The 25,835-nt window shown below is 38.9% G+C and overlaps 2 protein-coding genes across 8 annotated transcripts in view; both read left to right on the top strand.

Moving 5' to 3' along the window:
- The first annotated feature begins 6,243 nt into the window (after positions 1 to 6,243).
- lactbl1a (lactamase, beta-like 1a) lies at positions 6,244 to 11,634 on the top strand. Its single transcript, XM_057320139.1, has 6 exons — positions 6,244 to 6,374; positions 7,024 to 7,133; positions 7,315 to 7,472; positions 7,769 to 7,959; positions 8,897 to 9,002; positions 9,159 to 11,634. Exons 1-6 carry the CDS (start codon positions 6,269 to 6,271, stop codon positions 10,132 to 10,134), a joined length of 1,647 nt encoding a protein of 548 aa, XP_057176122.1. The 5' UTR covers positions 6,244 to 6,268; the 3' UTR covers positions 10,135 to 11,634.
- Positions 11,635 to 11,797: 163 nt separating this feature from the next.
- The window catches only part of eif4g3b (eukaryotic translation initiation factor 4 gamma, 3b), a 35,198-nt gene continuing 21,160 nt past the window's right edge, over positions 11,798 to 25,835 (top strand). For 2 of the 7 annotated variants that reach the window (XM_057320128.1, XM_057320129.1), the window contains exons 1-6: positions 11,799 to 12,381; positions 15,373 to 15,466; positions 16,991 to 17,164; positions 20,016 to 20,108; positions 21,222 to 21,254; positions 24,553 to 24,573. In XM_057320128.1, the coding sequence (XP_057176111.1) occupies positions 12,224 to 12,381; positions 15,373 to 15,466; positions 16,991 to 17,164; positions 20,016 to 20,108; positions 21,222 to 21,254; positions 24,553 to 24,573 (573 nt within the window). In that variant the 5' untranslated portion in view covers positions 11,799 to 12,223. Of the gene's footprint in view, positions 12,382 to 15,372; positions 15,467 to 16,990; positions 17,165 to 20,015; positions 20,109 to 21,221; positions 21,255 to 24,552; positions 24,574 to 25,835 lie in introns of all 7 variants that reach the window. The other 5 variants (XM_057320127.1, XM_057320133.1, XM_057320134.1 and 2 more) reach the window with 5 other exon arrangements.

Below are 25,835 nucleotides of genomic sequence, written 5' to 3'. Positions count from 1 at the left end.
CCATCAGACTGACTGGAAGAACTACAGCAAGTTTGGACGATACCAATGAAACGCAGACGAAGGGGCGGGAATGTGTGTGTGTGACTCGCAACACTTTATTATTATTAATAATAATAATAACAACAACAATAATAATAATAACGAATTATAAACTCTTCGAACAGAAAAAAATTGTGTGAGAAAAAAATCTGAAAATTAATTAACATTTTTAATTGAAATGTAAATTTTCAAGTTCACATAACATCAATATGTAGATTGTTCACGGTAATACGATGAAAATAAATTCATTTCTGAACACTTTTTATATATGTTTAAAAACGTATAGAAACTGAAAAGAGGGCAGCATCCAAAATCCCCCCAACGCAGTCATTTATAACTAATTTAAAACAAAAGACACAATGGAGGCTCCAAGTATTTCAACATTTTTAATGAATGACATTCCTTAGCTGGACACAAAAAGCCAAGTAATGTGTTCAAATCTGACTAAATTACAGTAAATCATGTTGTAGCAACAGTGCCCCCTGGAGTTTGGGGAAAAAACTTAAACTGCGGGTAAGTAAATGATGGGGGTTGAGAAGTGGGCTGGTATAGGATAGTCTACCAATAGCTGGTGATGCTTGTGATCATCTATCTTCTCATTCTATAATCCCTCTGAGTCACTTGCGATTTGATCATTCTGAAGATAACAAAACTGCAGTGGTGTAAAGTATTGGAGTAAATGTAATTATTTACTGTACTTAAGTATCTTTTTGGCTACTTTGTAGTTGTACTGAGTATTCAAGATATTAGCAACTTTTACTCTCTACTTGACTACATTTTTGAACAAGTATATGTACTCTTTACTCCACTACATTTGTAATGACTAATGCAATAACACATTACATTTTGCATGGCACCTATCTTTTTTTTGCAGCAGTTTATTTTTGCTACAGAAGAATTAATATTGCCATTTAAAGGGCATTGAAGGTACTTCTTGTGAATTTTGCCCTTACTTCTTTATGTGAATACGAGTAGGGCTGTCACGATTATGAAATTTGATTGACGATTAATTGTCTAATAAATCATTGCGATTATGACGATTAATTGTCTGTTTTAGGGCTTTGACGATTATGACGATTAATTGTCTGTTTTTGAGCTTTGACATTTAATTCTCATACATTTTTGATTCAGCGATTGAAACGACCATATTGTTCTGAATACAAGACTATGTTTTTTTCTTAGAAATACATCAGAAAAAATTGGGTCATCATATATTTAAGGTTTAGGCTTTTACCTGTCAATAATACAACCACGAAATACTTGTAAATGAAGTAAATTGATCAGGTGTGAATTGAAGCCACCATTAAAATGCTATCGGTCATAGAAAAGCTTCTAGTCTGTTTTTTCTCACTTGCAAGACTACAATAAAATTTTACTTGTGTGTTAATGAAATTTTGGTAGACTGGTTTTCACACTGAGATTTGCTTAAATAATATTAAATTGTACAGCAGGTAATTTGTATATGTTTTTTTTTAAGTGATTGTGTTGTGGTGGTACATTTTACAAGTATTACCATGCTTTAGTAACAATATATACACTAAAATATGCAATATGCAGATACACTACAGCTCCCCCTAGTGTCTTCTGTAGAGATGTGCGATAATTGCGATGATCTGAAACCATCGCGATGAGGTCAAACAATCGCGATGAGACGATTATTTAATAATCGTGACAGCCCCAAATACGAGTGCATTATCAGGTAGTTGACAATCACTGGCTTTGAATTTTTAATTTTACCTAACATTATTTTATTTATCCGTTATATTGAAGAGACCTTTTTGAAGAATGTTGGCTTACTTATGAGCACTTGAGCTTAAATGAGACTTGGGTGTTTGTAATAGATGTAGGTTATGGTGTCGACCATGATTTGTTGCAATTTTGAGGTGTTCAGTCTTATTATGATGCAAGAAAATTAATGCGATTGCTCTCCTCGCGAATCGACTGTTTCTTGTTTTTCACTGACAAGTCTCTTAAGTGTTGAGGACTAGTGCTGCTTTGAGCCTACATTCAGTACGAGTAAAATACTGAAGTACTGTTAAAATCAGATACTCTAAGACTTTTACTGAAGTCGTTTTGGAATTGGTGACTTGTAACTTGTAATGGAGTAATTTTCACTGCAAGGTATCTGTACTTTTACTTAAGTATGGTTTTCAGGTACTCTTTACACCTCTGCAAAACTGACAGAGCACACAAGTGGCTGGTGTGTGAAGTGGACAAATGCCCTGGTTTCTCAACACCCCTGCATGTGATCTTTGACTCACATGTGAGAACCTCTGCATGCTACTCCAGCCTTGATATATAGAATAGCACACACCGTTACATGAATAGCAGAATGGCAGAATATATTAAATCCAATAAAATGTTGATGGGTTTATGCTTAAATTAGAAAAAAAACAATTTTATCAAATTTTCTAAGCTGCATATAGGCTAAGAAACGTTTAACTTGAAAACGATTTTCAGTTACACTTACATTTAATAGAAAGTTAAGAAGAGTATGTTAAATAAAGACAGTTGATAATTTGCTGACATACAAGTCACTTCTTATATAAGGCAGTATTTTTCATGCCATGTCTCAGCACCCAAGATGCTACAGAAGTGGAAAATCATAATGAGTCATTGACAAAAATAGAGCATGAATACACAGATTTCTTTAAAAAGCCAAACATCGTACAACAGAGCTTTTAGCGCGTATAGAGCAAAGGAAAACTGGATATAAAGAGACAGAGAGAGAGAGAGAGAGAGACAGAAAGTAAGGGAGAGAGAGATGGCGAGCAAGCAAGGAAATAGAGCAGAAGAATATGGAACTGACATAAAGGAATATAGGATAATTCAGCCTCAAGATGAGTCGGGACAGCAAAACGGCAGACTACAAGATCCGGGGTCGTTTCCATGGAAACCTTTGCCCAGGGAGATTGGCGACCCTCCTGTCTATTAATGCTAGCAGAGCGCAGATTGTAGGTCACATATGGCACCAACAACCCAATCGGGTCTAATCTGTCTTGACTTGCGGGTCACGAATTGAACCATGAAACTGGTTTCTATCCCGGCTCATATCACAGACTATTCTATAACTATAACATGAGTTTGTGCTCATTTGAGTGAGTAATGCTGCTCAACCAACAAAAGAACATTGACTATTCTGCACCGTTAAAGGATAAACATGTGTTTCTATAAAAACAGAATAAAAGATACAAAAAAAGTGTTGTCACTATTATGGGTGTAAATACAACATATTAGTGTTATCCTTGGTGTTGAATTAAATGTTTTACTGTGGTATGATTTTTATAATTCCCACAAGGAATGATTGTCTCTGCATTTAAAGCACATGTGTCACAAAGGTCTGTGGCTGAAAATATCTAAAAAACCCAAATCCCTGTAGAGCCTTGTGATCAATACATTTAGCCGTTTTTATGAGTGGGCCCAAAGTTTGAAATTTTCTGATACACCAAACAAAACAAGCTCGAAAAGGGTCAATGACCCTCAAAAAGGGGTCAGCGCTGTTGTTCTAAACTCTCCCATGAGAACACAGAGCATCATAATACTCTCTTGTGTGAGTGTAGAAACAAACATGACACCCCATTCAGCCATTTTGACGGTTTTTGTTGGTAACACGCAGTGATATGGGTTTTTCTAATCCTGCTGCTCTAAATTGGAAAAATTGACCTTGCTCACTGAGGTGACACAAGTTTGTCCAAGCAGAGTTAAAAGGATGAATATTTCAGTAACTAATATTTCATGAGTAATTTAATATGTGGGACATGGTCAGTGCTGTGGGCCATGTGCACGCTTTGACATATCATCTCATTTTCTGTCTGCATTCTTCTGTCGTATGAAGTGAAATTGACCAAAATAAATGATGAAAGAATATACACGTCTGGCGCACACGTTTCCTAAAGGTGTAGAAAATACACCTACACAGAATACTTACCTTTAGATAAAATATATAATCGTTTAAATATATATATATTTAATAGAATAAACATATTTCATATGACATATTTCGATGATGAAACTGCAAACTGAATTTCAGAAACCCATCCACCATCCCCCACTACTCCACATAAGGAAAAAATGTTGTACCACATTAAATTTGCATGTCATTGATCAGTTTTGTCTGCTATAATTACCAATTTGACATATGTTTATGATATCAGATGTGATGGTGTTTCTATATAAAAACAGCATAAAGCAAGCAGTTTGCACAGTCAATCTGATGATCTCACCATCAGTTTAGACATGGAGCCTGAAGGCAAGAATCTCTTTCGCATGCTTTAAAAGTGGAAAGACTAGATCAAAAAAGGTTCAGTCAAGCAAATGGCTACCTGTCGCACTGATATCCATTTCAGTATTGAACTGCTTCCCAGGCAAGTAAACCAGTCAGACCCCCTTTGTGTTGGGTGTATCACTTTGTGGCCCCCCCAAAAAAGACTTATGACCTAAAACAGAATTTTAATTAAACCAAAAACATATTTAATTGTACAATGTTGGAACATCGATACTTTTGGTTGGTGGTCTCCTTTTTCTGACGTTTGATTGCACAAAATTTGTCATTAATTTCTATCGCTGCGTCCCAATTTGCATACTGTCTGTCCTAAATAGTATTTGAAAATAGAATTAGTAAGTCCCAAATCATAGTATGCTGAAATGAGTATTCTCAAAGTACCCGGATGCCGAATTCATGGACACTTAACGGCTGTTATTACCCACAACTCACCGCGAGAGGGCTGAGTTTAGTGACGCTACAATGCATTAATAAAATTAAATAAAAGTTGCTTCACTAAATGAATAAATGTAAGTATACAGTAGGCCTACATACGAAATAATGAATGAATAAATACTTAAATGCTTTCCTCTATTCATATTCTTGACTGCTCCCCCGTCATGCATAAGGCGTGGGAAATGTCCTATTGGGCAATTCAGCTGTGCTGAAATAGTGGTATTATACACCTAGTCCTATTAAGCAAATCATAAAATGCAACAAAAATGTGGCCCCCCTGGATTCATCTTGGGGCCCCCAGTTTGAGAACCACTGATGTAAACAATGTACAATTATAGCCATCTCATACTGTACAACAACAAGGCAACACGGTTGAGTTTTTAATTATCTGCAGATAGATAATTTCATAAGAGTTTGAACCAGTAACATTTGCGAGGTGTTCTGATCTCTAATGGAGATTTGGGGACATAAAGAAAGAAAGAAAGAAAGAAAGAAAGAAAGAAAGAAAGAAAGAAAGAAAGAAAGAAAGAAAGAAAGAAAGAAAGAAAGAAAGAAAGAAAGAAAGAAAGAAAAACATGCTGTAGAATTTGCTGCCCTCTTGTGATAACAAGAAAGAAATAATGTGACATTATGTATTCAGACATTATAAACACATTGTATAAACAGGAGTGTTCAGCAGGGGCTCTGCCATCTTCTGTCTTTAAAAAAATAACAATATTACTTTTAACTGCAAAGCTAAAGATTAAAAGTTCACTGCATTATACAATACATTTGTAGAAACATACCACGGCTATACCAAACTGATTTTTTTAATTAAACTTATTAAAGGAGTAGTTCACTTTCAAAAGGAAGAGGGCATGTAAATGATGACAGAATCTTCATTTTGAAGGTGTACTGCTCCTTTAAACACTCCATTCACTTCTGAGCCATGATGGGCTAGAGTGAACAGAGAGATCATCAGTAAGGATTCTCTCTGTGGGGTTTAGAGTAGGATATCTTCAGATTATGACGTACAGGCCTGCAGTTGGCTGAGGGATGGCGAGAAGTTAGTGAAAAGGTTTTTGTTAAGATTAAAGCATGGACACGCCTTAGCGTAAGCATTGGTTTTGTCTCTATGGTATAAGCTTCAGTGAAATTCCACTTTGAAGGGTGATTTTTTTGTCTCTGAAGGGACAGACATCTGTTGGTAGACGTTCACTATTGTAGGATCACATGGTGCTTTGATTTTGCATCTCTGGACAGAGTTTAATTTGTGGTAAGAGCTTTGTCTTGTTTAGTTGACAAACACATTGCTGCTGTATTGTTTTATTATTTGTCATATGTTAAATATTAGAATGATATTAGAATATTAACATTAGCATGTGCAATATAATTTAGTGTTTATTTTATTGGCTTGGGAAAGGGTTGATGTGACAAACAATGTAATTGCGATTTTGGAGTAACAGTTATATCTGAAACCGTATCTTTTTTATTTAAATCTGCCTGTCCTGTGGAGAACATCAGACCGCAAAAATGAAAGTAAAATGGACAAAGTTAGGAATGGTCTTCTTTCTGCTTCTGTCCCTTGTCATGACGGGCTGTTTCATTTGGCAGTACAGACTCCCCAAAGCAAAACCAGGTAAAAAAAGTCTACAATGTGAGAATGAGGGGGACAGGAAGTGTCCGTCAAATGAACGGATGGCTAATGCTTATAGATTAAATGATGCACTTTACATACTGTACATTTGAAATTGAGGTATGAAATTGAGGGATAATTCACCCAAAAAATCATTTAAAATCTGTATGACTTTCTTTCCTTTGTGAAACACAAAAGATAATATTTAGAGAAATATCTCAGTGGTTTTGTGTCCGTGCAATGGAAGGCAATGCAAGCTAATATTGGTTGGTTACCAGCGTTTTTCAAAATACCTTTTTTTGTGTTCTGCAGGAAAAAGAAAGTCATAAAGGTCTAGAATTACTTAATTATTTTGGGTGAACTATCCCTTTAATGGGTGAAAAGCACTTATTTCTTCTTATGCTTAATTAATGGTTTGCAGGCGTAGGCTATGGATTACCCGACATTTGACATCGTGGTATGTAGATTACTGAGTGCTGTAAAGACAGATTATCAATTGGGGGAGGGGAAGAAGAACTGTGTAAAATACACGATTTCAGACTGAGTGCCCACCCATATTCACTGTCAGATCTGTCTTGTATTATATTATAATAGTTGATATGATCCTTCTGTATTTTGTATATTTGACCTTTATGTGATCTTTTGACCTCAGTGGGTGAAACAGTTTCAGAAGAAGTGAAAGAAGTGAAGATGTGTCCACGGTTTCCTGAGCCTGTGCAATTGGAGCACCCAATACCTGTCCTCATGGAAGCTTTGGAAAAGGTCAGACATGTGAAATTCCACTCTGAGTAGGACATCCACTGTGATTTTTTTTCTAGATTTTGATTTCCTAAATATTCTGTTTTTGTCTGATTGGAAATTTTTGACATCAGATAATATCTAATACTTACAGTGAATCAGATAACATCCAAGCAGATTGATACTAGAACATATTATACTCCAGGTGGATGTACTTTTGAGGACCAGCATCGATGCCACCAGACTGCCAGCCATATCTGCCATTTTGATATTTAATGATTCTGTGTTGTGGAATGGTAACTTTGGCAGAAGGAATGGAAGTGACCCAACATCCCCTCTACCAAGCGAGTACACAGTTTACAGGTGTGTTCCAGTGGCTCTATACTGGTGATTTTGACATTACTATTAAGTATTTCTTGATTTTACTTAATGCAATTATTGCATTTCTTGATGTATGCTATTGGCTCCATGTCCTGTGGATTTGGTTTGAATTTTCTCACTTCACTATTCATATGTAGTGGTTTTTTTTCATATATTTTATGTGTATATCATTTGATGTATGTCATTTTGTGACCTCACTTATCATTATTCATAAACCTGAATTTATAATGATATCCTTTTTTTCCATTTCTGCTCGTTGTTTGGTTGCACCGCAACAGAATTGCAAGCGTTTCTAAAATATTTCCCACCCTGATGCTGTATAAACTTTGGGAGGACAAAAAAGTAGATTCCCTGGATGACCCTCTGGAAAAGTATATGAAGAATTTTACCATAAAAAACCCTTCAGGGAAAGATGCGCAAATCCAAGCGTCCTCGGTCACTCTGAGAAGGATGGCCAGTCAACTGTCAGGTGAGAACCACAGTTTCTCAATCTGACCTGACCTCGATCCGATGTTTCCATTAGATCAATAGACGCTTTAAAATGAAAAGTGTGAGGGATGGATTGAACCAAATATTTGAAGACAAATGAAAAATGGAGACAAAGGTCATTGAAATCTGTGACTGACCAATGTTACAGTCCTAATGTGAGGTTAGACATGTATAGATAAAGTGCAAACACAGTTAATCTGCCACCTGAAATGACTTTATGGGATTGCCTGAGACCTGGCCTGGGATTACACCGGAAGGAATGTCCCTGCAAATCCATCTACTTCAGATGATGTTTATGTAATTTGCCAGAAATAGTGATGCTGATGGATGTAGCTATAACATCAGCCTGAAATAACCTCCTGCTCCAAATTCAACAAATAGTCAATTTACAACGCCAAATCTCTCTGCACCTACAACGTGTTTTTAAGGATAAATTTCCAATTAATAAAACAACTTAACATTCAATCAATTTTACTTTTGGATCAACATTAAAGATCCAGTGTGTGAAATTTAGCGGCTTATAGTGGTTGGGTTCGCGAATTGCAAACAACAGCTCACTCCACCCCTCCCTTTCGAAGCACTACGAAGGCTGACACAACACTAGGTGTCATCACATCTTCTTTGCTGAAGGAGATAACGTATTTACGAAACGCGCTCTGTAGAGCGGTTTGCCCATTTTGGGCTACTGTAGAAACAACATTGTGAATTCCATGCAAGGGGACCCGCGGTGCAAAGATAGAAATAGCTCATTCTAAGGTAATAAAAACATAACGCTTCATTATGTAAGGTCTTTATACACCTCTAAAGACATAGTTATGCATATTATATTGCATTTCTGTCAATAGATCCTCCCAAAAATTACACACTGGACCTTTAAATAAAATTTGAATACATTTTGTATTCGTTAATGCTTACAGGTTTACCGCGGCGTCTCAGGTCAACAACGTTACTGTGGAAAGGCACCACTCAGACGGCTGTAGACTTATTACAAGATGATGTTCTGGTGGCTGACCCTGGTACAAAGTAAGCTAGAAGACAGTATTTTTGCTTCTTCAAATTCGCATTGAGAGGATGTTTAATGAATGAGAGGAGGTGTAAATAATTGATGAAAGTAGATGAAATGCAAGCACTTGTGGATTCTCTCTGGAGGAAGTAATTCTAGTCATCTCCTGTCCTCAGATGCCACTACAGCAACTTGGCCTTCTCCCTGCTGGCCCACGTGATGGCAGAGAAGGTGGCAGGAACAGATTATCAGAGCTGGGTGTCTGAAAATATCCTGCAACCGCTGGGAATGGAGGACACCGGCTTTGAAATCACCCCTGAGATAGAGAGCCAGATGGCAATAGGTGTGTACTCGAGTGGGCTGCCTGCGCCTCTCTATGACCTTGGCTGGTACAGACCGTCGGGGCAGATGTATTCCACACCTGCTGACATGGCCAAACTTGTGATGATGCTGTTGGGTGCCTACTATGGGCAGGTTCTACAGTCTGACACCCTCAAGACCATACTGATGCCTTTATTTCGCTGTGACCGCAGTTACTTTGCGAATCAAACGGGAACACCTTGGGAGGTGAATGAACGGTTGGGGTATGACATCATCCGCAAAGACGGGGATCTGGATGGTTATTCAGCCACCATCTCCCTTGTTCCACATATGAAACTAGGTTTGGTCATCCTTATGGCTGGGATCAAACCTGATGAGGACCTTGTAGACAAGGCCTACAGTTATCTACTCCCTGCCATGGAAAGTGCCTTCAGAGATGCACGTCGTGTTCTCACCCCGCCTCCGGACCCTGTACCCTATTTAGGCTATTTTACCTACAGCAACATAACATTTTATGAGATCAAGGCAGACATGAATGGCGTGCTGTCTATGGAGCAGTTCGGACCACAGGTGGACTCCATGGTTCCAGTGAAGTACAGAACTTTGAAGCTCAGTTATTTGGAGGATAGGGTGTTTAGGGTTGTGTTTGAGAAAGAATACCCCTGTGAGCTGAAAGTGAATGCTGCCTCTGTGTCTCTCGCAGCTCAGGACGGGCAGCTCTTTAACTTTTACATCTTCAACAAAAATGGTCTCTCACCAGGTTTTGATGTTCCAGGGTTAAACACTTATAAAGTTGCAAGGATACCTCGCAAACCCATTTTTACTGGTTGAAAACATTAAATCATTATGTTTGGGGAGTCACCTGATTTGACTTAAAGGAACAGTTCACCCAAAAATGAAAATTCTGCCATCATTTACTCACCCTCAAGTTGTTCCAAACCTGTATACATTTCGTTGTTATGTAAAACACAGAAGAAGATATTTTAAAGAATGTAGGAAAGAAAACAGTTTTGGGGCACCATTGACTATAGTACACACTTTTTTTGTGTGTTCAGCGTAACATCGAAATTTGTATAGGCTTGGAGTAACGTGAGAAAACTATGATTCATTTTGGGGTGAACGGTCCCTTTAAAGAGAAAAGGAGCTCTCTTAAAAGTGTCAAATTCAGAGGAACTTCTACACTTAAAACTAGTAGACCCTTTTAATAAACATTTACCTCAAGATAAGACGTAGATTACCTTTGTCTTATTTATGCTGACTATCTTAGTGTATGAATCTCTTTCTGTTCAGTCAGAGGAATACAGTACACAATTAACAAAGGACATGACTTTATTCATTAATGATTATTTCTTTCATAGAGAAACGTAACACAGCATGTCTTACTTAAATGTAAAGAATGTGCCTTTATTTTGGAGTTTAGCTTGCTATATTAAGTAGTTACATTTATCTTATATAGGCTATAATAATAATAATAATATATTGTAACTAAATCCAAACCAGTGTCTTTTGTCTTCAGTGTTTCTTTTCTTATCATTATGTACACACACACGCACGCTTTAAATGATAAAGTGCATAAACGTGGCACTGAGTTACAGGTAGGCTACACATTACACATTATTGGCATTTAGGAAAAAAAACATTATTTTAATTTTGCGATTACCACACTATAAGAACATGCTTGACCTAACTCTAAAAATACGTTTATTGATTCATCCTGCAGCCAGGTTTCAGTGCCATTACATTACATTACTGACTTTTAATAAAGACAGTTAATTTATATGTTAGCACATGAAGCGATTTTTTAGGTTACTTGAAAAACACCTCTAACACATGCAGAACAATATGACGGGTATCATGTACACATCTAAACTACAATACAAATCATCCCAATCAAAATATATGACAGTAAGTGGTGTGGATTGTATCGTTTGTGCTGTCCAGAACAATCAAATGTTTCCTCAACACTGAATAATCTTGCAATTTAGACTAGAGGCAGAAGTGAAATCAAAGTATTCAATGCATGCAGTATGGTCTCTTTCAGCGTGCTTGTCAATAATAATCTCAACGTTCCTTTCGATTATTTCGTCTTTCTATTATTCGGCGCTAAACAAAACCCGTTCAGATGGGAAATCGCTTATTAATACTTTACCAAAACTGAAGTCTAATGAACTGCACCGCGAGTTCGTGGACGCAAGATGTCACTGTAACATCACGAACCGGGTTCAAACTGATCCAAAAACGGGGAGACGTTTTGCACAGTACGAAGCGAGCGATTGACATTTAAAAGGCAGGTTTGGGCTGCTCAAATGTTTTGCCATTAAACAGTTTGTAACTATCTTCTTGGCTGACATCCGACTTGGTTATGAGTTCAGTACACTGCATTCCATTCTTTCGTACACACTCGTTGACGTTTACACAATCCGAAAGTTCACGGAAATAACCGAGGTAAAACGAAAGAACGGTCCTGTAGAACTGCTGGAGGTGGCCACAGCGCCATGTTGAGCGGAATCATCACACTCCGTGGAGAGACTCTCGTCAAAGAGCAGTTGTAAACAAAGTATTATCAATTTTCCAAAAGGGGGATACCTGTCAAGATCGCCCTGGCAAGAAGAGGCGAACTAGGTCCTCGGAAACCCCGACCGGGGAGGGGGAACAACCCCCCAAACCTTCAACGATGAAGATAAACCACAATAAGCGCTAGCTGGCTAACTTTAGCCTGCTATTCTATCAATAAGCTAGCTAGCTTGTTAGCTCAAGCTTTCTATCCGCTCAAACACCGGCAACCTGCTTCTACAAGGCCCCGGTCTTGACGTAACTCGCCAGCAATATTTTTTACGTGCGCTGTTTTTACGCGACTTGTCGCTAGCTACTTTATTACTGTAAATATCTACAAATCAGCGCGTTTGTTTTTTTTTCTGCGATGAGTTTGCCGCCGAAAGCGGTGCCGAAACCAGCCGCTGGAACTGGACCTGGAACCGGGCCGTCACCCTCGAGCCAGCTGCGGGCCCCCTTGACCCAAGTACCGCTACCGCCGGGGCCGCCTGTCACCCAGCAGCTCCCACCAGTACCGCAGACGCAGTATCCTTTCTTTAAAAAGCAAACAATTTCCTTTGCAAATCTCTGTCTATTGGCTGCGTTTACAAACCTAGCGAGCTGCCTACTTAGGCAACATTTTAGAACAAGATCAGTGCTTTAAAAGACGATATGGTGCCTCAAAACTATTGCCTAGGTTGGTCGCTTATGAAACGGACGTGACAGTACAAGGATGTTCGTTTGTCTTTGGGCTTGAGCGTTGTTTTGGGTGTTGCTTCTCTTCCATAGAGGTCCATTCTCATAGGAATAACTGTCAAGAGTAATAGCTGTCAGAAGCCCAGCTGCCGGTGTTCCGTCGATTTGTGCTACCCATCGAATTGTGCTACCCTCGTGTAGCGTAAATTGTCAGAACACCGGGTTGTGTTGATCATCATCATCACACCGGGCCAGTGTGGCGACGCTGAAGCATTAAGCTTTATGTTATGTCTGTAAGATGTCCTAGAATATTTTGGTCTCTGAATGTGACTTTACAAATAAGTCGGATGTTTGGCGATAAATATAGCTTCATTTGAATGTCAAACGTGATGCAGATCCATCTAAATGTTAGAGTGAGCTACACAGATGTCATACTTGTATCCGTATCTCAGGGAACGTGAAATAAACAGTGACGTTTCGAATAATTGAGCTGTCAGGCTGTACAGTGTCGTTTATGTTCATGTCTGTAACGCTAAAGCCCGTCTATTGGAACTGCCTGTATTCTTCTGTCAGCATCCTGTGTGCTTGAGCAGCATATTACACCCATGAAGCTTCATGTTCTCTGAGCCACTGCAGTAAAACAACAGTGGACCTCATATGTCTCTGCTGGAGAGTTGCTGGACGAACAAACTGCGGGTTTCCTGTGGGCTTGTGGGTAGAGAATTGTAGTTTTCCTTTAAATGTATTGCAATGCATTTTCCTCTCGACACATGTAAATGACAATAGTTTGAGCAACCACGAATGTCAATAGATTTCAAAAATCTGAACAGATTGTCACAGTCACATACAGTCAGTCTTTTCTTGTTTTAGACTTTCCTTTAGCGCCTTTGGTTTTAGTTTATATAATGGTGGGGATTCCCCAAAAACATTTACAGTCAGTGGTTTCTGTTTCTGTTCTGTAGCGCATTAGCAGTGCTGCTGACTCTATAACCAGTTTTTTACCTAAAAGTTATATAAAGATTTAGATTCTGTTGTTATAATAGATGTATAGGAGTGTGCTGTTGTCTCTTAACAAGTCCAACAGTGTATTTCACACAATGCTAATATTTTCCAAGTTTATAAACTCCTTTGAAGTTTATTTTAGCTGTTGGCTAATGGCTTGCTGGGAGTTAATGTAAAACGCTTGACATTTCGTAATAAACCTGCTATTGATTAACTGTATTTTCCTTCATATAGCACTCGAGCATCAAAGCATTTTTTGGTCATTTTGATTGTTCGTAAGTGAAACTGAGAGAAACCGGAGAATAGATGTTGTCGGTCTGCTGTGTCATTGTGTATCTTAAACACTGCTCAATGGCACTAAAAATAATCTGTAACCTACAAACCAGTTTAAACTGTGGCTGTAAAGGCATGACGTGCGCACCAGATTACTGTGAAAGATCCATGGCGGCATGCCTAGGGAAAGTTTAAATGGGTAACTAACAGCTGTTGTATTACCCCAGTTACAGTAAACTCTAAATTTTCTCAGTATTAACAATGTGTGTGCCTTGGCGCAGAGGAGGAAGGTTTCCCCCCCTTTTAACAATAGCCTGGTTGTACAGCAAAACTGGGGCGGCACTGCTGCTGGGCTGGACATGGTAGACACATCTCCATCTTCAGCCTCTGTACTCCTACAGCATGCTAATACACATTGAGATGGTTGTCTATGGCAGTTTGTGCTGCGCACGTCCACTCGACTGTCTTAAATCACAGATTTTGATTTGTGTGGCCAAGAACCTTTTTAATTGTTGAAATTTGTTTTATTAAAGAATCATTATTATGGCACCATAAGTAAATAGACACTATTTTTATTTAGTTTTTCGGAAATTTCTTGGGACAAAATTTATAGGCATAGTTTTGTCAATTTTGTGCTGTGTTCTGATTTCTCGTCTCGTGAATTCCAGTTCGCTCCACAGAGCCACTTGGATAACCCCACTGGAGTACTCAGTGTGTGCCAGACTAATGTCCCGTTCATGCCGCCAGCGACTTAGTTGCTGTGTGTCCCTCGTCTCTTCTGTGAGGTTGTTAGGAGTTGTTCTTAGCTTTGTTTGCTCTAGTAACAGTTACTTGAGGAGCTCCACTGCTTTGTACTTGCTCCTGAAAGTTGCTTGTCATTAGCATAAATTTGAACAATACTCAACTTTGTCGCATTGCTAAACACGCCCACTTGACGCCAACGGACACTTTCGTTTATGTTGCCGGTAGTCGCCGTTGAATGAGTAAGATTATGTTGCTCTCTCGCTGCCAGTCGCTGGCGGTTTGAACGGGGCTTAACCCCACACTGGCTTATAAGAGAAGAGGGAAACACCGGTAAATGAGTAGGAGCTGAAAAAAGTTTCAATTTTCCACAGAGCCAATCTTGTCTGAGAGTTCCCTTACTTACGTTTCCTAACTTTAACAAAAACACGTACAGGAAAACCTAGTGTCATCTGAATCTGAAACTGTCATCATTTACTCACCCTCACGTCATTTTAAACCTGTATGACTGACTTTGTTCTGTGGAACACAAAAAATAACTTTAAAGAATGTTGAGGCTGCTGTTTTTTAGCATGCAATGAAAGTGCTAATCTAACTTTCTTTTTATCACCTCCAAAGAGGGGTTTTAATTTTTGAAGTAACATTAGGGTGAGTAAAATACGAGTGAATTTATGTATGAACTATCCATTGAAGAAACGGTAATGTGAAATGAAAATATGTTTGTTAATATCTTTCATTTTGATGTCGCTGTGTTTATCTGCATTCTTTTATGCATTGTTTTCCCACCTTGTTGCTGTGTTTGGCCTTAAGTACTTTCTGCTCCAGAGTTTTCCTTAATATTCCCCCTAGGATTCAACGAGTGCCACCTACCCTGGATGAGCGAATCTTCAACACGCAACCCGTCACTGCTGTATACAGTGTGAGTTAAATGCTCCATTCTCATTTTTGTCTTAACAGACACATGTAGATATTAAACTTGTCACCGGTCATCTTAGATAACCTAAATAAGTTATTCACACCTACCAAACTCTTACCAAAGATCTGCACCAAACCTCTACTTTTAGAATGAGGTGCTAATATGTTTCGCAACACTTGAGAGATTTACATTTACATTTATGCATTTGGCAGACCCTTTTATCCAAAGCGACTTACATTGCATTGTATTATAATTTTTGTGTGTGCAATCCCCTGGGATCGAACCCATGACCTTGGCATTGCTAGTGCCATGCTCTAGCCACTGAGCCACAGGAAAGATAATGCTCCAATGGTTATTGAGAAATTGTTAGATGTTTCAGGTGCCACTTAATCACGGTTATCATCACGTTCAGATGTTTTGTTTCAGAGGTGAATGACAAGAAGTCCCATGAGAGAGGCTGGGAGTGACGTGAGGTTGAGAGAACAAGGCTGGTGATGTTTGTACAGTTACAAAAATGTACTGTAATGAAAATGTTTTGAAAACCATGTTTTTTTTTGTAAAAACCATGGTTAAACGATGGTAACTGTAGTAAAACCATGGTTTTGCCCCAAGTAATCAATGCACCAAAAAAACATGGTTACTACACTTGTACCACAAAAAACCATGGTTAATTTTCGTAAGGGGAGGGATGTCCAGGAGTGGGAACGCTTTTTCTGCCGAGTTCTTTTTTTCTCCAGTTCCTACTGCCTGTGTTGGGTCACAGAGCCCCCTCATTTGGGATCCCAAGCACAGCACCCCACCCTGGAAAAGCCTAGGTTGCTGGATAGATTGCCTAATCCCTGTAGATAAATGGGTCAGTCTCCAACTGCTGAGGCTGCATGGGATATTGGGGATTTTGGTCGAATATGAGCAGAAGGACAATAAAATCACCGGTATGCAGTTTAGATGTCAGATTGAGTGATTGTCATTGGACACGTATGGTGAGCTACCATGGTAGTGATGTTTGTTTAAGAGCTGGTCTGTCTTGCAGATGACCACAATTTAGACCTGTTTGAAGCCGTCATGACTTTGATCTGCAAAAAATAGACGACAGGACTGCAGGTTTCTTGTTTTCTGTAATGACTTATGGGGTTGCACAGGCTGCAGTCTTTCCTGGTGCAACCACCAAGTTAATCTCATTATCAGCTTCTGGCCCGAGCCCGCGATTTATAATTACAGCAGCAACTTTCAAAATCCAGGCAGAACTGACTTAAGACGCTGTGCTTTCAGTTGGCCCTATAAGCGACAAAAGCGGACAGTACACAGTTTTGCTGTAATTGGTTGTCAATGGAGCGTTTCACGCTGTGGCTGTTTGCTGTCTTCATATAACAAGCAAAGCATGATGCAAGTGAGGCAAAGATCCTCTGAGAGACATGGAGCCAGACCACACGGTCCGGTCTGGAGTGGTAAAAAAAAAAAAAATACGTGACTGCGTTATGTTGCTTTGATTAACTCACAGGTATTGATAGTTTCCTGTCTGTATTTCAGGTACAGAGACCCCATGGTTCTCCATACACAGCACATGAAATCAACAAGGGACACCCTAACCTAGCGGCCACACCGCCAGGTCACTCGTCCTCCCCTGGACTCTCTCAGGTATCAGTTTCAACAGTATCCGCTGCGCACCTCTATCACCCTAAAAGTTGGGAGGCAATAGGAGGGGTGAGTGCTCCCGCACAGCTACCTGAGTCTTTCTGTTTGTCTGCGTTTGTGTGTTTATGTGTGTAGGTTCACGTGTGATTGTGTGCCTACTTGGACTGGGTGATATATTTAGCATTCACATTTTGATATAACAATCTAAAGTCAAGCAACATAATGATTTTAATAAGCTTTTTATTTTTATTTGGTCTCTTTAAAGTTTTCTTTAAGACTACATCATTATATTTGGTTTTCCGCCATTACTTCAACAGTCTTGCAACTGTATGTTGGGAAAATGTATGTGTAAATATTGTTGTAAAGATTTAAAGATATGTAAACATATCAACCAGCCCTAACGGGATAGTTAATCCATAAATAAAAAATGTCATTCATGTTATTCACCCACATGTTTCTTAAAATATATGACTCTTTAAAGGGGAACTCTGACCTCTGACCACCATGAATTTCTGCCATTAATTACTCACCCTCAAGTGGTTTAACATCTGTAGGACCTCCATTCTTCCCAAAAACGCAAATTAAGGTAGTTTTGGAAGCTTTCTGACTCCTCCAGAGATTGCAACGCAACCAATCTTCAAACCACTGAAAGTGCGTAAAGACATCGTAAAATAGTCTACTCGACTCCGGTGGTTCAGTATAAATTAAAATAATGCGACGAGGATACTTTTTGTGCGCAAACAAACAAAACTAATGACTGTATTCAAAAACTTCCTGGATTTGAGTGTTAGTTTTCAGCACGCGTTCACCAGAGCCACGACACCGGATGCACTGTCATGTGGCTCGTGTGTTTGGTTGCGTTGCAATCTGTGGAGGAGTCAGACAACTTCCAAAACGACCTTAATTTGCGATCTGGGAAAACGGAGGTCCTAGGGATGTTAAACTACTTGAGGGTGAGTAAATAATGGCAGAATTTTCATTTTTGGTCGGAGTTCCCCTTTAACACAAATAAAGATATTTTGAGAAATGTCTCGGTGGTTTTGTTTCTATACAATGGAAGTCGATAAGGGGCAAATTTGTTTGCTTACCAACGTTCTTCAAAAGATCTTCATTTGTGTTCTACAGAAGAAAAAAAATCATACCGATTTGGAATCACATGAGAGTAAATTTTGGAAGAATTTTCATTTTTTACTCGCCTTTTTGTCATTTCAAACCTTTATGACTTTCTTTTTTTCTGCAGAACACAAAATAAACTATGTTTAACAAAGTTGGTAACTGAATAGCTTTGGACCCCATTTACTTCTTTTGGACGGACACAAAACCAAGGCAAGTGAATGGGGTCCAGTTAACAACATTTTTCAAAATATCTTCTCTTTGTATTCTGTGAAAGACTGATGTCACTGTTATGAGCGACTTTCCACTTATTACATGCTGATAGAGACTCTTTAGAGGTCAGTAGAAGAGCATTTAAAAAAATGTACTAATGGCTGTATAATATAAAAGTCATTGATTTTTGTGGCAAATCATTTTGGATCTTATTTAACACATATTTCTTGAACAGCATGTAAAGCCTAATGTGTTTCCTTGAGTTTAGGAGGATCTTTTTTTCCAACCAGAGAAAATCAGTTTGAGACTTGAGCTGATAGGCTTGTAAGTTTGCATAATCTTTGAGAACCTGCTGTGCTGGCTGTCAAAGCGAAAGCAGCACAGGTTCTAGGTGTCTTACTTAGTCAGCTCTAATTAGTCATCACAGTAAGGCTGACAAAGTCATCCCGGTCCGTGTGATACGTATCTCGTCCGTATTGCTTATGTTCGATAGAAACGCTGCATAAATGGGTATGTAGGGTGTTCTCTATCATATTAAGCCTGCGTGGAAGTTTAAACCGGTGTGTCATTGTGTAAGTATGCTCATTACCTGTGTCTATGGGTGTGTACAGTCCGTGAACGCATGCCCTGTCACGCAAAGACACACACCGTCAGGGTGACTCAGCTGTTCCCAAGCTTGTTATCTGTCTGAGACCAGCGCTCACATTCCCACTCCATGCCTGCTCCGCACTGCCAGCACGCGCAACCTGCCAGTGAGGGCGGCTATTAATAGCGTCCTGCACTAAGCGTGCTCCAGAGACTAAACCTTAATTACCCATCTACCCTCTACCAAAACTTGCATGTGACTGCAGGAGAAAAAGTATTGGTGGGGTTCATGGGCGTGAATGGAGATTTGGCTTTGAAAATTTTCCAAACATGTATAACTTGCTTTCTTCTGCAAAACACAAAAGAAGATATTTTGAAAATGTTTATAAGAACAACATAGACGTATGGACACAAAACCCCTTCTTACTACATCTTCTTTTGTGTTACACAGACGAAAGAGTCATATACATACATGAGGGTAAATAAATGATGACACAATCTTTAGATGCGTTTTGTAAATAACAGAATTATGCCGTCAGTCCTGCCCTCTAGATATTGATATCGCCATTGAGAAGTCAAGTTGATCGTTATTCATCATGTCGGCAATCTTGTCGATAATTGTTAACAACAAAGCAATTATCGTCATCATTCTACAGTATATTTCTATCAGTTTATTCCCTCGGGTAACCTCGCTCACTCTGTATAAAGTCTACCCACTTGTGCTGTACCGTGGTTCTGTAAAGCAGACTCCGTCTCTGCGCCCACTCACGTCCGCTCAGGACTACGCCTCTGTTTCTCTCTCCCTCTCTCTGCCTTAAAGGCAGCGTTGAAGAGATGGCAGATTTGTCAGTGTCAGCAGACCGCAGTGTTTTCAGCGGCAGGGAGTGGACGCGCTCACTCTGTCACCCACACTCCACAGAGATTTTCACAGGGAGGTAAAAACTTACATCCTTTCTAACTGCTGTTTCTTTTTCCTCCTCTTCTTCTCCGGGACCCTGTGACTTTTCAGTCTTCGTACACACCCGGACAGAATGCCGGCACGACTCCTCTGGTCTACACGCAGCCAACCCAGCCAATGAACGCACAGCCTCAGAGCCGCCCGGTGAGTGCCCGTGACTACATGATTGCTATTGATTGTGATTCACTGGGGCTTGTGCGCAATGACGTAGAAATGTGTCAACTTTTAAGCTGTATTGTATATCTGGGAGCGGTTTAAGAACGCATCTGATAAGAAAGCCCAAAACCGTAGCCTGGCATGTCACAGATAGACGCTTTTAAACAGCTGTGGTGATTACAATGGCAGTGTTGATGTAGTTTTGACACGTCATGCTGCCTGCGGTGAATAGATGCGGTGAAACCGCAAATTGTCACAATTTGGTGCATTTACATAAAATTCTGTTGTTATATTGTTAGCACTTTTTAGGCAGCTACAAACGTGGTACATCAGATGAAAAGTGACTCATTCTCATGCTGTTTGTTATTGTGACCAAAAGAATTCGCAATAATGATAATATCGCAATATTGTCTCTATACTGATTTTTTATAAACCGATAAATTATGCTATCAGTTAAATTTTTCTTCTTCTATTTTTAGCCAATGAATCACACTTTTAAGTTTAAGAGTTTGTAACCAGTGACTCTAAAAGCAACATTTTAAACGGGAGTTAAATAATTTGCGATATCATACATTTAGTATTAACACAATATTGGTATATATGGTTTTTAATATCACGGTTATTGACAATGCCGATTAATCGCGACACCCCTAGCAGTACTACAATACAAAAAGCATAAGACATTTGAGCGATAAAATACAGATAAAAATAAATATATATTGTAATAAAATTTGCTACTATACCAGAAAACTGCTCATCTCAAGATAAAAGCTTTTGCTTATACCACCCACCCATCCATATGTTTTACATTTAAGTTTTGAATCGATTAAATATCACATTGACAGTGTTATATAGTTGGATAGAAATGCTTATTGCTTAGCAACATGCTGTTGTTTGTGGTAATTTGGTAGTGCTGTGTGTGTGTGTGTATATAGTACTGAAATGGCCTTGCATCGTTACTTCCTCTTGGGGAAATGCTCTTTTTTGCCTTTAGCGCTGCCATGCACAGCTTGTGGTTTTATGTACCGTGTGTGATTGTTCTTACCTCTTGCTTCTCTCTTTCTCTCTCGCTCTGCCGTGCCTCTCTATGCCATCACTCAGTTTGCCCCTGGGCATCGTCCTACCCATCACCAGGTAATGTATGCAAATGTATGGCCTGCTCTCACACATCATTTGCTCTAGCTCTGACTAATATAACTCACCCATCCAAAGGCCTGTTTCACACATCCTGCGTTTGTGGGGCCTGAGGCGTGTATGCCCGTCACTGCTCCTGTGTAACAGGTTATAGCATACGGTGCACGTGCGATCAGCATGCTTGTCTGTTGGGATCCAGGTCATTAAAACAGATTATAGCCACTCTTTGGGGTTCTGTTCCATGTTGTTTAATTACCATTTAAGTGCAAAAATGGTCCCACTCCTTATGTAAATTGGATTTCACTATGATTAAGTCTGTAATCATTCTTAATCACACACACCTATTAACTGTTTTATGATTTATGGTTTTTATTAAAGGACATCCTCAGTGTTGTAAGTCAGAAATCACTCTGTCGCAGCTCTTTTACCAGAAACACGTCGTCTGTGTAAAAGCATTTCATCCTGCTGTTGTACATGTAGTTATACTGCTGCTTTTGCCACTTTGCTTATGTTAAGCTTATGCATGCTGTGTGAAACAGGCCTTACTGTTAAAACAGTAGTTGGATCATTCCCAAGAAACCATTGAAACATGCTAGTAATGATTTTAAATGTAAAACACCATTCAATAACAAATGTTTTTCATCAAAATAATTGTGTTCTTTACCTCTACCACAAGAAATATTTTAATATAGGAATGAATTGTTTTTGTGTTTTATTGCATTTTCTGATGAAAATCTCATTACCGTAACACGTCCAGCTGTGTATGAGTCACTGCATGATATCTTGTCATTTAAACATGGTGAAATTAAAATATTATGATACTTAGATCTTTACTAGATGACATTTGCGGAAAAAACATTGCGTATTCATGTGTAATAAAAATGAAGAAATTGTGTCTATGACTGATGTTCTCATCCTCCAGAACATATTTAAGACACACACGTGCTGATCTTTACATTAGGCTTGATTTTGTCTGAAGTAACACATCTGCCGGTACCTTCCAAATGGCTACTAGGTAAACAGATTTCTTTAGTTCTCTAGTTCAAGTCGAATATTCTCTTGTCATACTGTGTACATGACAATATTGACTATCATTACCGATACAGGTAGTTTTTTTTACAGTTTAAAAAGTCACATTTGTAATTTTCAAAAAATATATACTTCATTAATGTCTAATACGTAAGGAATAAAAAGCTTCTCTTTTTGGCAGAACATGACATGGTATTGACATTTTTAGACTGTTACGGTAATGAGGTTTTTAAAGGCTCATGTAAAAAAGTTTCGAAATGAATGCTTTTAAACATGTCAGACCTTGTTTTAAAGCCTAAAAAGGAAATTTGTTGATGCAAGTATTTAAAAGAATCATGTTTGACATTTAGTAAGAATCACCCAGTTCACTGTGATCATTCTGAGAGATGGTATACTGACCCAGTGCATTACTGGGTGTGTTTTCCACATGAGCTCAAAGTTTGTGGTAATATTTTCTTGTTTGTGTACTGAACTAACAGTCATTTGTGGATAGGAGCGCTTGTATACTCTCTGTTGAAGCCCATTCTTAGCTTGTCTAGGTAACAGGATCACCCCGTCTAGCTCTTGGAACGGGTTACGACACATATTCCATCAGACGTCTGGGAACAAACTGTGTAAAGCATGCGACAATTTGTTTGTGTGATTTGTTTTGCTTTGAAGATCCCTTGGAAATAGGGAAAATTTTATATTGAACATAATTGAATATTGAATACATATTGTTAAATTGAATCCAGACACTGCAGAAAGCAGCTGTAAGCTGTTTCATACCTAAACATGTTGGAATAAAAGTTGATCCTTTCGGTAATTACCTTTTAATTCATGTCTGAATGTTAAGGTCAGAATTAAGGCTAAAGGTTCTCAGCAGTTCTGTCTTTCACAATGAAGAGCAAAATCTTTCCAGCGCTCGACAATATTTTTGACAGTATTTTCACTGGTGCCACACCACCACAAACAAGATGCAAATTTTTAACACAAGCCTCAGTCTATCCATTCGATTTTGTAACAGCACAACCTTTTTTCTAGTGATGCACCGATATGTAAATTTTGGCCGATAATGATAACCGATGATTTTTTTACATTGGAAGCAAACAACCGATATATTGGCCGATATAGAGTATCTAAATATTTATAAAAAATTCCCTAAGACTGAAACAAAAGGCAAAAACTGCTTTTATTTGAAAACATTCACTGCAGAAAACAAGGTAACCATTAGTTCTCTTTTCCCCCCCTGAAAACCATGTACCAAGCCTACTTTACACCAGTTAACGATTCTTTAACCTTCAAACTTTTCTGGTATATTTTTAATTTAATAAACAATTTATAGATGTTCTTCCAGAGCAACCCAGAATAATGTTCTTAATAGCCAAACATCAACAATGTTTTGCTAATAGCTGCAAGTGAATGATCACGACAGAAAGATAGTTCTGAACTGTATTTTAAATGTCAGCAGTGTGCACCTGAAGTTGTTTATCCAGAAGAAATGATTTATCGGCTATTATATATCGGCCTACATTTTATTATCGGCCGATACCGATAACATTAAAAATGACCATTATCGGCCGTTACCGATATGGCTGATAATGTATCGTGCATCACTACTTTTTTCTCTGACCTAAATTGTTTACTTTCTGTGATTTTAAGTAGTTTACTTGAGTGTTAAAACACTTGTGTGGTTTTCTTTAATCCTGTTTTTTTAAACCTCATTATTATAGGTAAATTACTTAATTTAATGTAGCACTGGCACTTCTATCACAATCTCACAAATCCTTAGAGATGCACAAAACCCTGACCGAGAAACCCTGCTCTCTCGAAGATCCAAAATAATGTCAATTTATTATCCCATCTTGCATTTCTGATTGAAAGAGGCTGTGTAGTTGTACCTCTTGTCTCCAACAAACGCTTTTGTGCTGTGTTTTCATCTGGCAGTGCATATTTCCTTCTCTAATACAGCCTGATTCATCCCACCTACAGTGAGCTTTGAACTCTTGTCTCTTTAAATATCATAAACCTGTTTCTGTTCAAGACTAATTATGTTCCATCTCATCTGTTCTGTGTGTCTGCAAGGGTTAGTGGATTTCAGCACACTTCTCATTTTGACACGTAAAGAATCGCGTCCTCCTGGCTTTCTGTGGAGAAAAGCTCTTTGCATGCTCTGTACTGCAGATCTTTCTTTAAGTGTGCGTGTGTATTAGTCTCTCTCGCTATCCCTCCATACCAATTAGCGTGTTATCGCATTAGCTTCTGTTTCTTTCCTGCTTCAATATTCAAGGGAGGATTCAGACCCATTCAGGTAATTTTCAGTCTGGAGGAAATGCATGGCACGAAGTTAACAGTTTCTTTTTAAATATCGTCTTCCTGCATTCCCGCCCAGTCAAATGCACTACAGTCGCCCGACGCAAAGACAGGATCCTCCATTTCAGTTTGACCTCTCCTTCAGTATCTGTTAAGGGCGATATATGGTTTTGCGTCAGACCTACGCCGTAGCCTACGCAAAGCCGCGTTCCCTACGCCGTAGCCTGATGCGCACCTCTCCAAAAATGTAACAACGTGTCAACTCGACACGGACCCTATGCGGACCGCAAGCACTGTGATTGGTCTACTTGAATCGATAGCGTCGTGTTTTACTCCTATGCATTTCCGAATTAATTCTCTAAATAAATGATATGTTCTATATTTAATAATTCGTGCTGCAACAAAAGGCACTGTCTATTTTCAGCTATCTCTGCTAAATGCTTATCTGGGAGCATACGCAACAAGTGCTTGCGCTTGCCTTGAGACTGCCAGCAACATGCCTGTGGACACTGCCTACTAGCGGTCGGCATGTGTAATTGCACATTGACGTGGACAACCACGCAAAAGTATAAGTAAAAACCTAAGCGTTGCCTTCGCCATAGAGGCTAGGGCATATACCTGACGCAGAACCATAAATCACCCTTTTAACTGTTGACTTGATTTTAAGTGCCTGCTGTATTTTTATTTGGTTAGGTTTGCATGTTAATCGGTTTCTTTCTGTATGTTCTGATTAAATCGCTCAACCAATTCGTTGCTCTGCAAGGTGTTAAAGTTTCAGGAAATACTAAATGCTTAAAGAGTACATTCCTCAATATTTTTAAGGGCTTATTTTGGTTTATGGAGTGTCCGACAACAAGTTTATGTACATACATGATGTAAAAATACTATTATTTCGTAATAATAAGCAGTTTTTATTACCTTACTTCTTGACTGACTCTCAAATGATTCGTTCCGCGATTCATCTGTGTAATCTCCGCCTTTCCGCCAGCGTAGTCTGATCTGATTGGTCAGATAGTGTAGTCTGCTGTGATTGGTCAGATGGTCTAGTCTGCTGTGATTGGTCAAACGCGTTCAGCATGTGTCGCAAATGGACCGCCTATCATTACTGCTGTATTACGGTTTGCAGGTGGTTGGATATTAACAGTGTATAGAGAGAGATGGCGTCGATTTTACCTTACCAGTTCGAGCCCGAGTCTGACGAATCATTCTTTAATCCTTATACAGATGCCAGTAAGAAAAAGGACTGTTTTAGACACTTCT

This window comes from Triplophysa rosa, linkage group LG21 (genome assembly GCF_024868665.1).
Source record: "Triplophysa rosa linkage group LG21, Trosa_1v2, whole genome shotgun sequence".
Taxonomy (NCBI): Eukaryota; Metazoa; Chordata; class Actinopteri; order Cypriniformes; family Nemacheilidae; genus Triplophysa; species Triplophysa rosa.
The sequence above is the reverse complement of the archived record's forward strand: the minus strand, read 5'-3'. Positions and strand labels throughout refer to the sequence as shown.

Coding starts and splice junctions, on each gene's coding strand:
- lactbl1a (XM_057320139.1), top strand. CDS start 6,269: ATGAAAGTAAAATGGACAAAGTTAGGAATGGTCTTCTTTCTGCTTCTG. Junction 6,375..7,023: donor ACTCCCCAAAGCAAAACCAG/GTAAAAAAAGTC, acceptor TTTTGACCTCAG/TGGGTGAAACAGTTTCAGAA. Junction 7,473..7,768: donor AGCGAGTACACAGTTTACAG/GTGTGTTCCAGT, acceptor GCACCGCAACAG/AATTGCAAGCGTTTCTAAAA.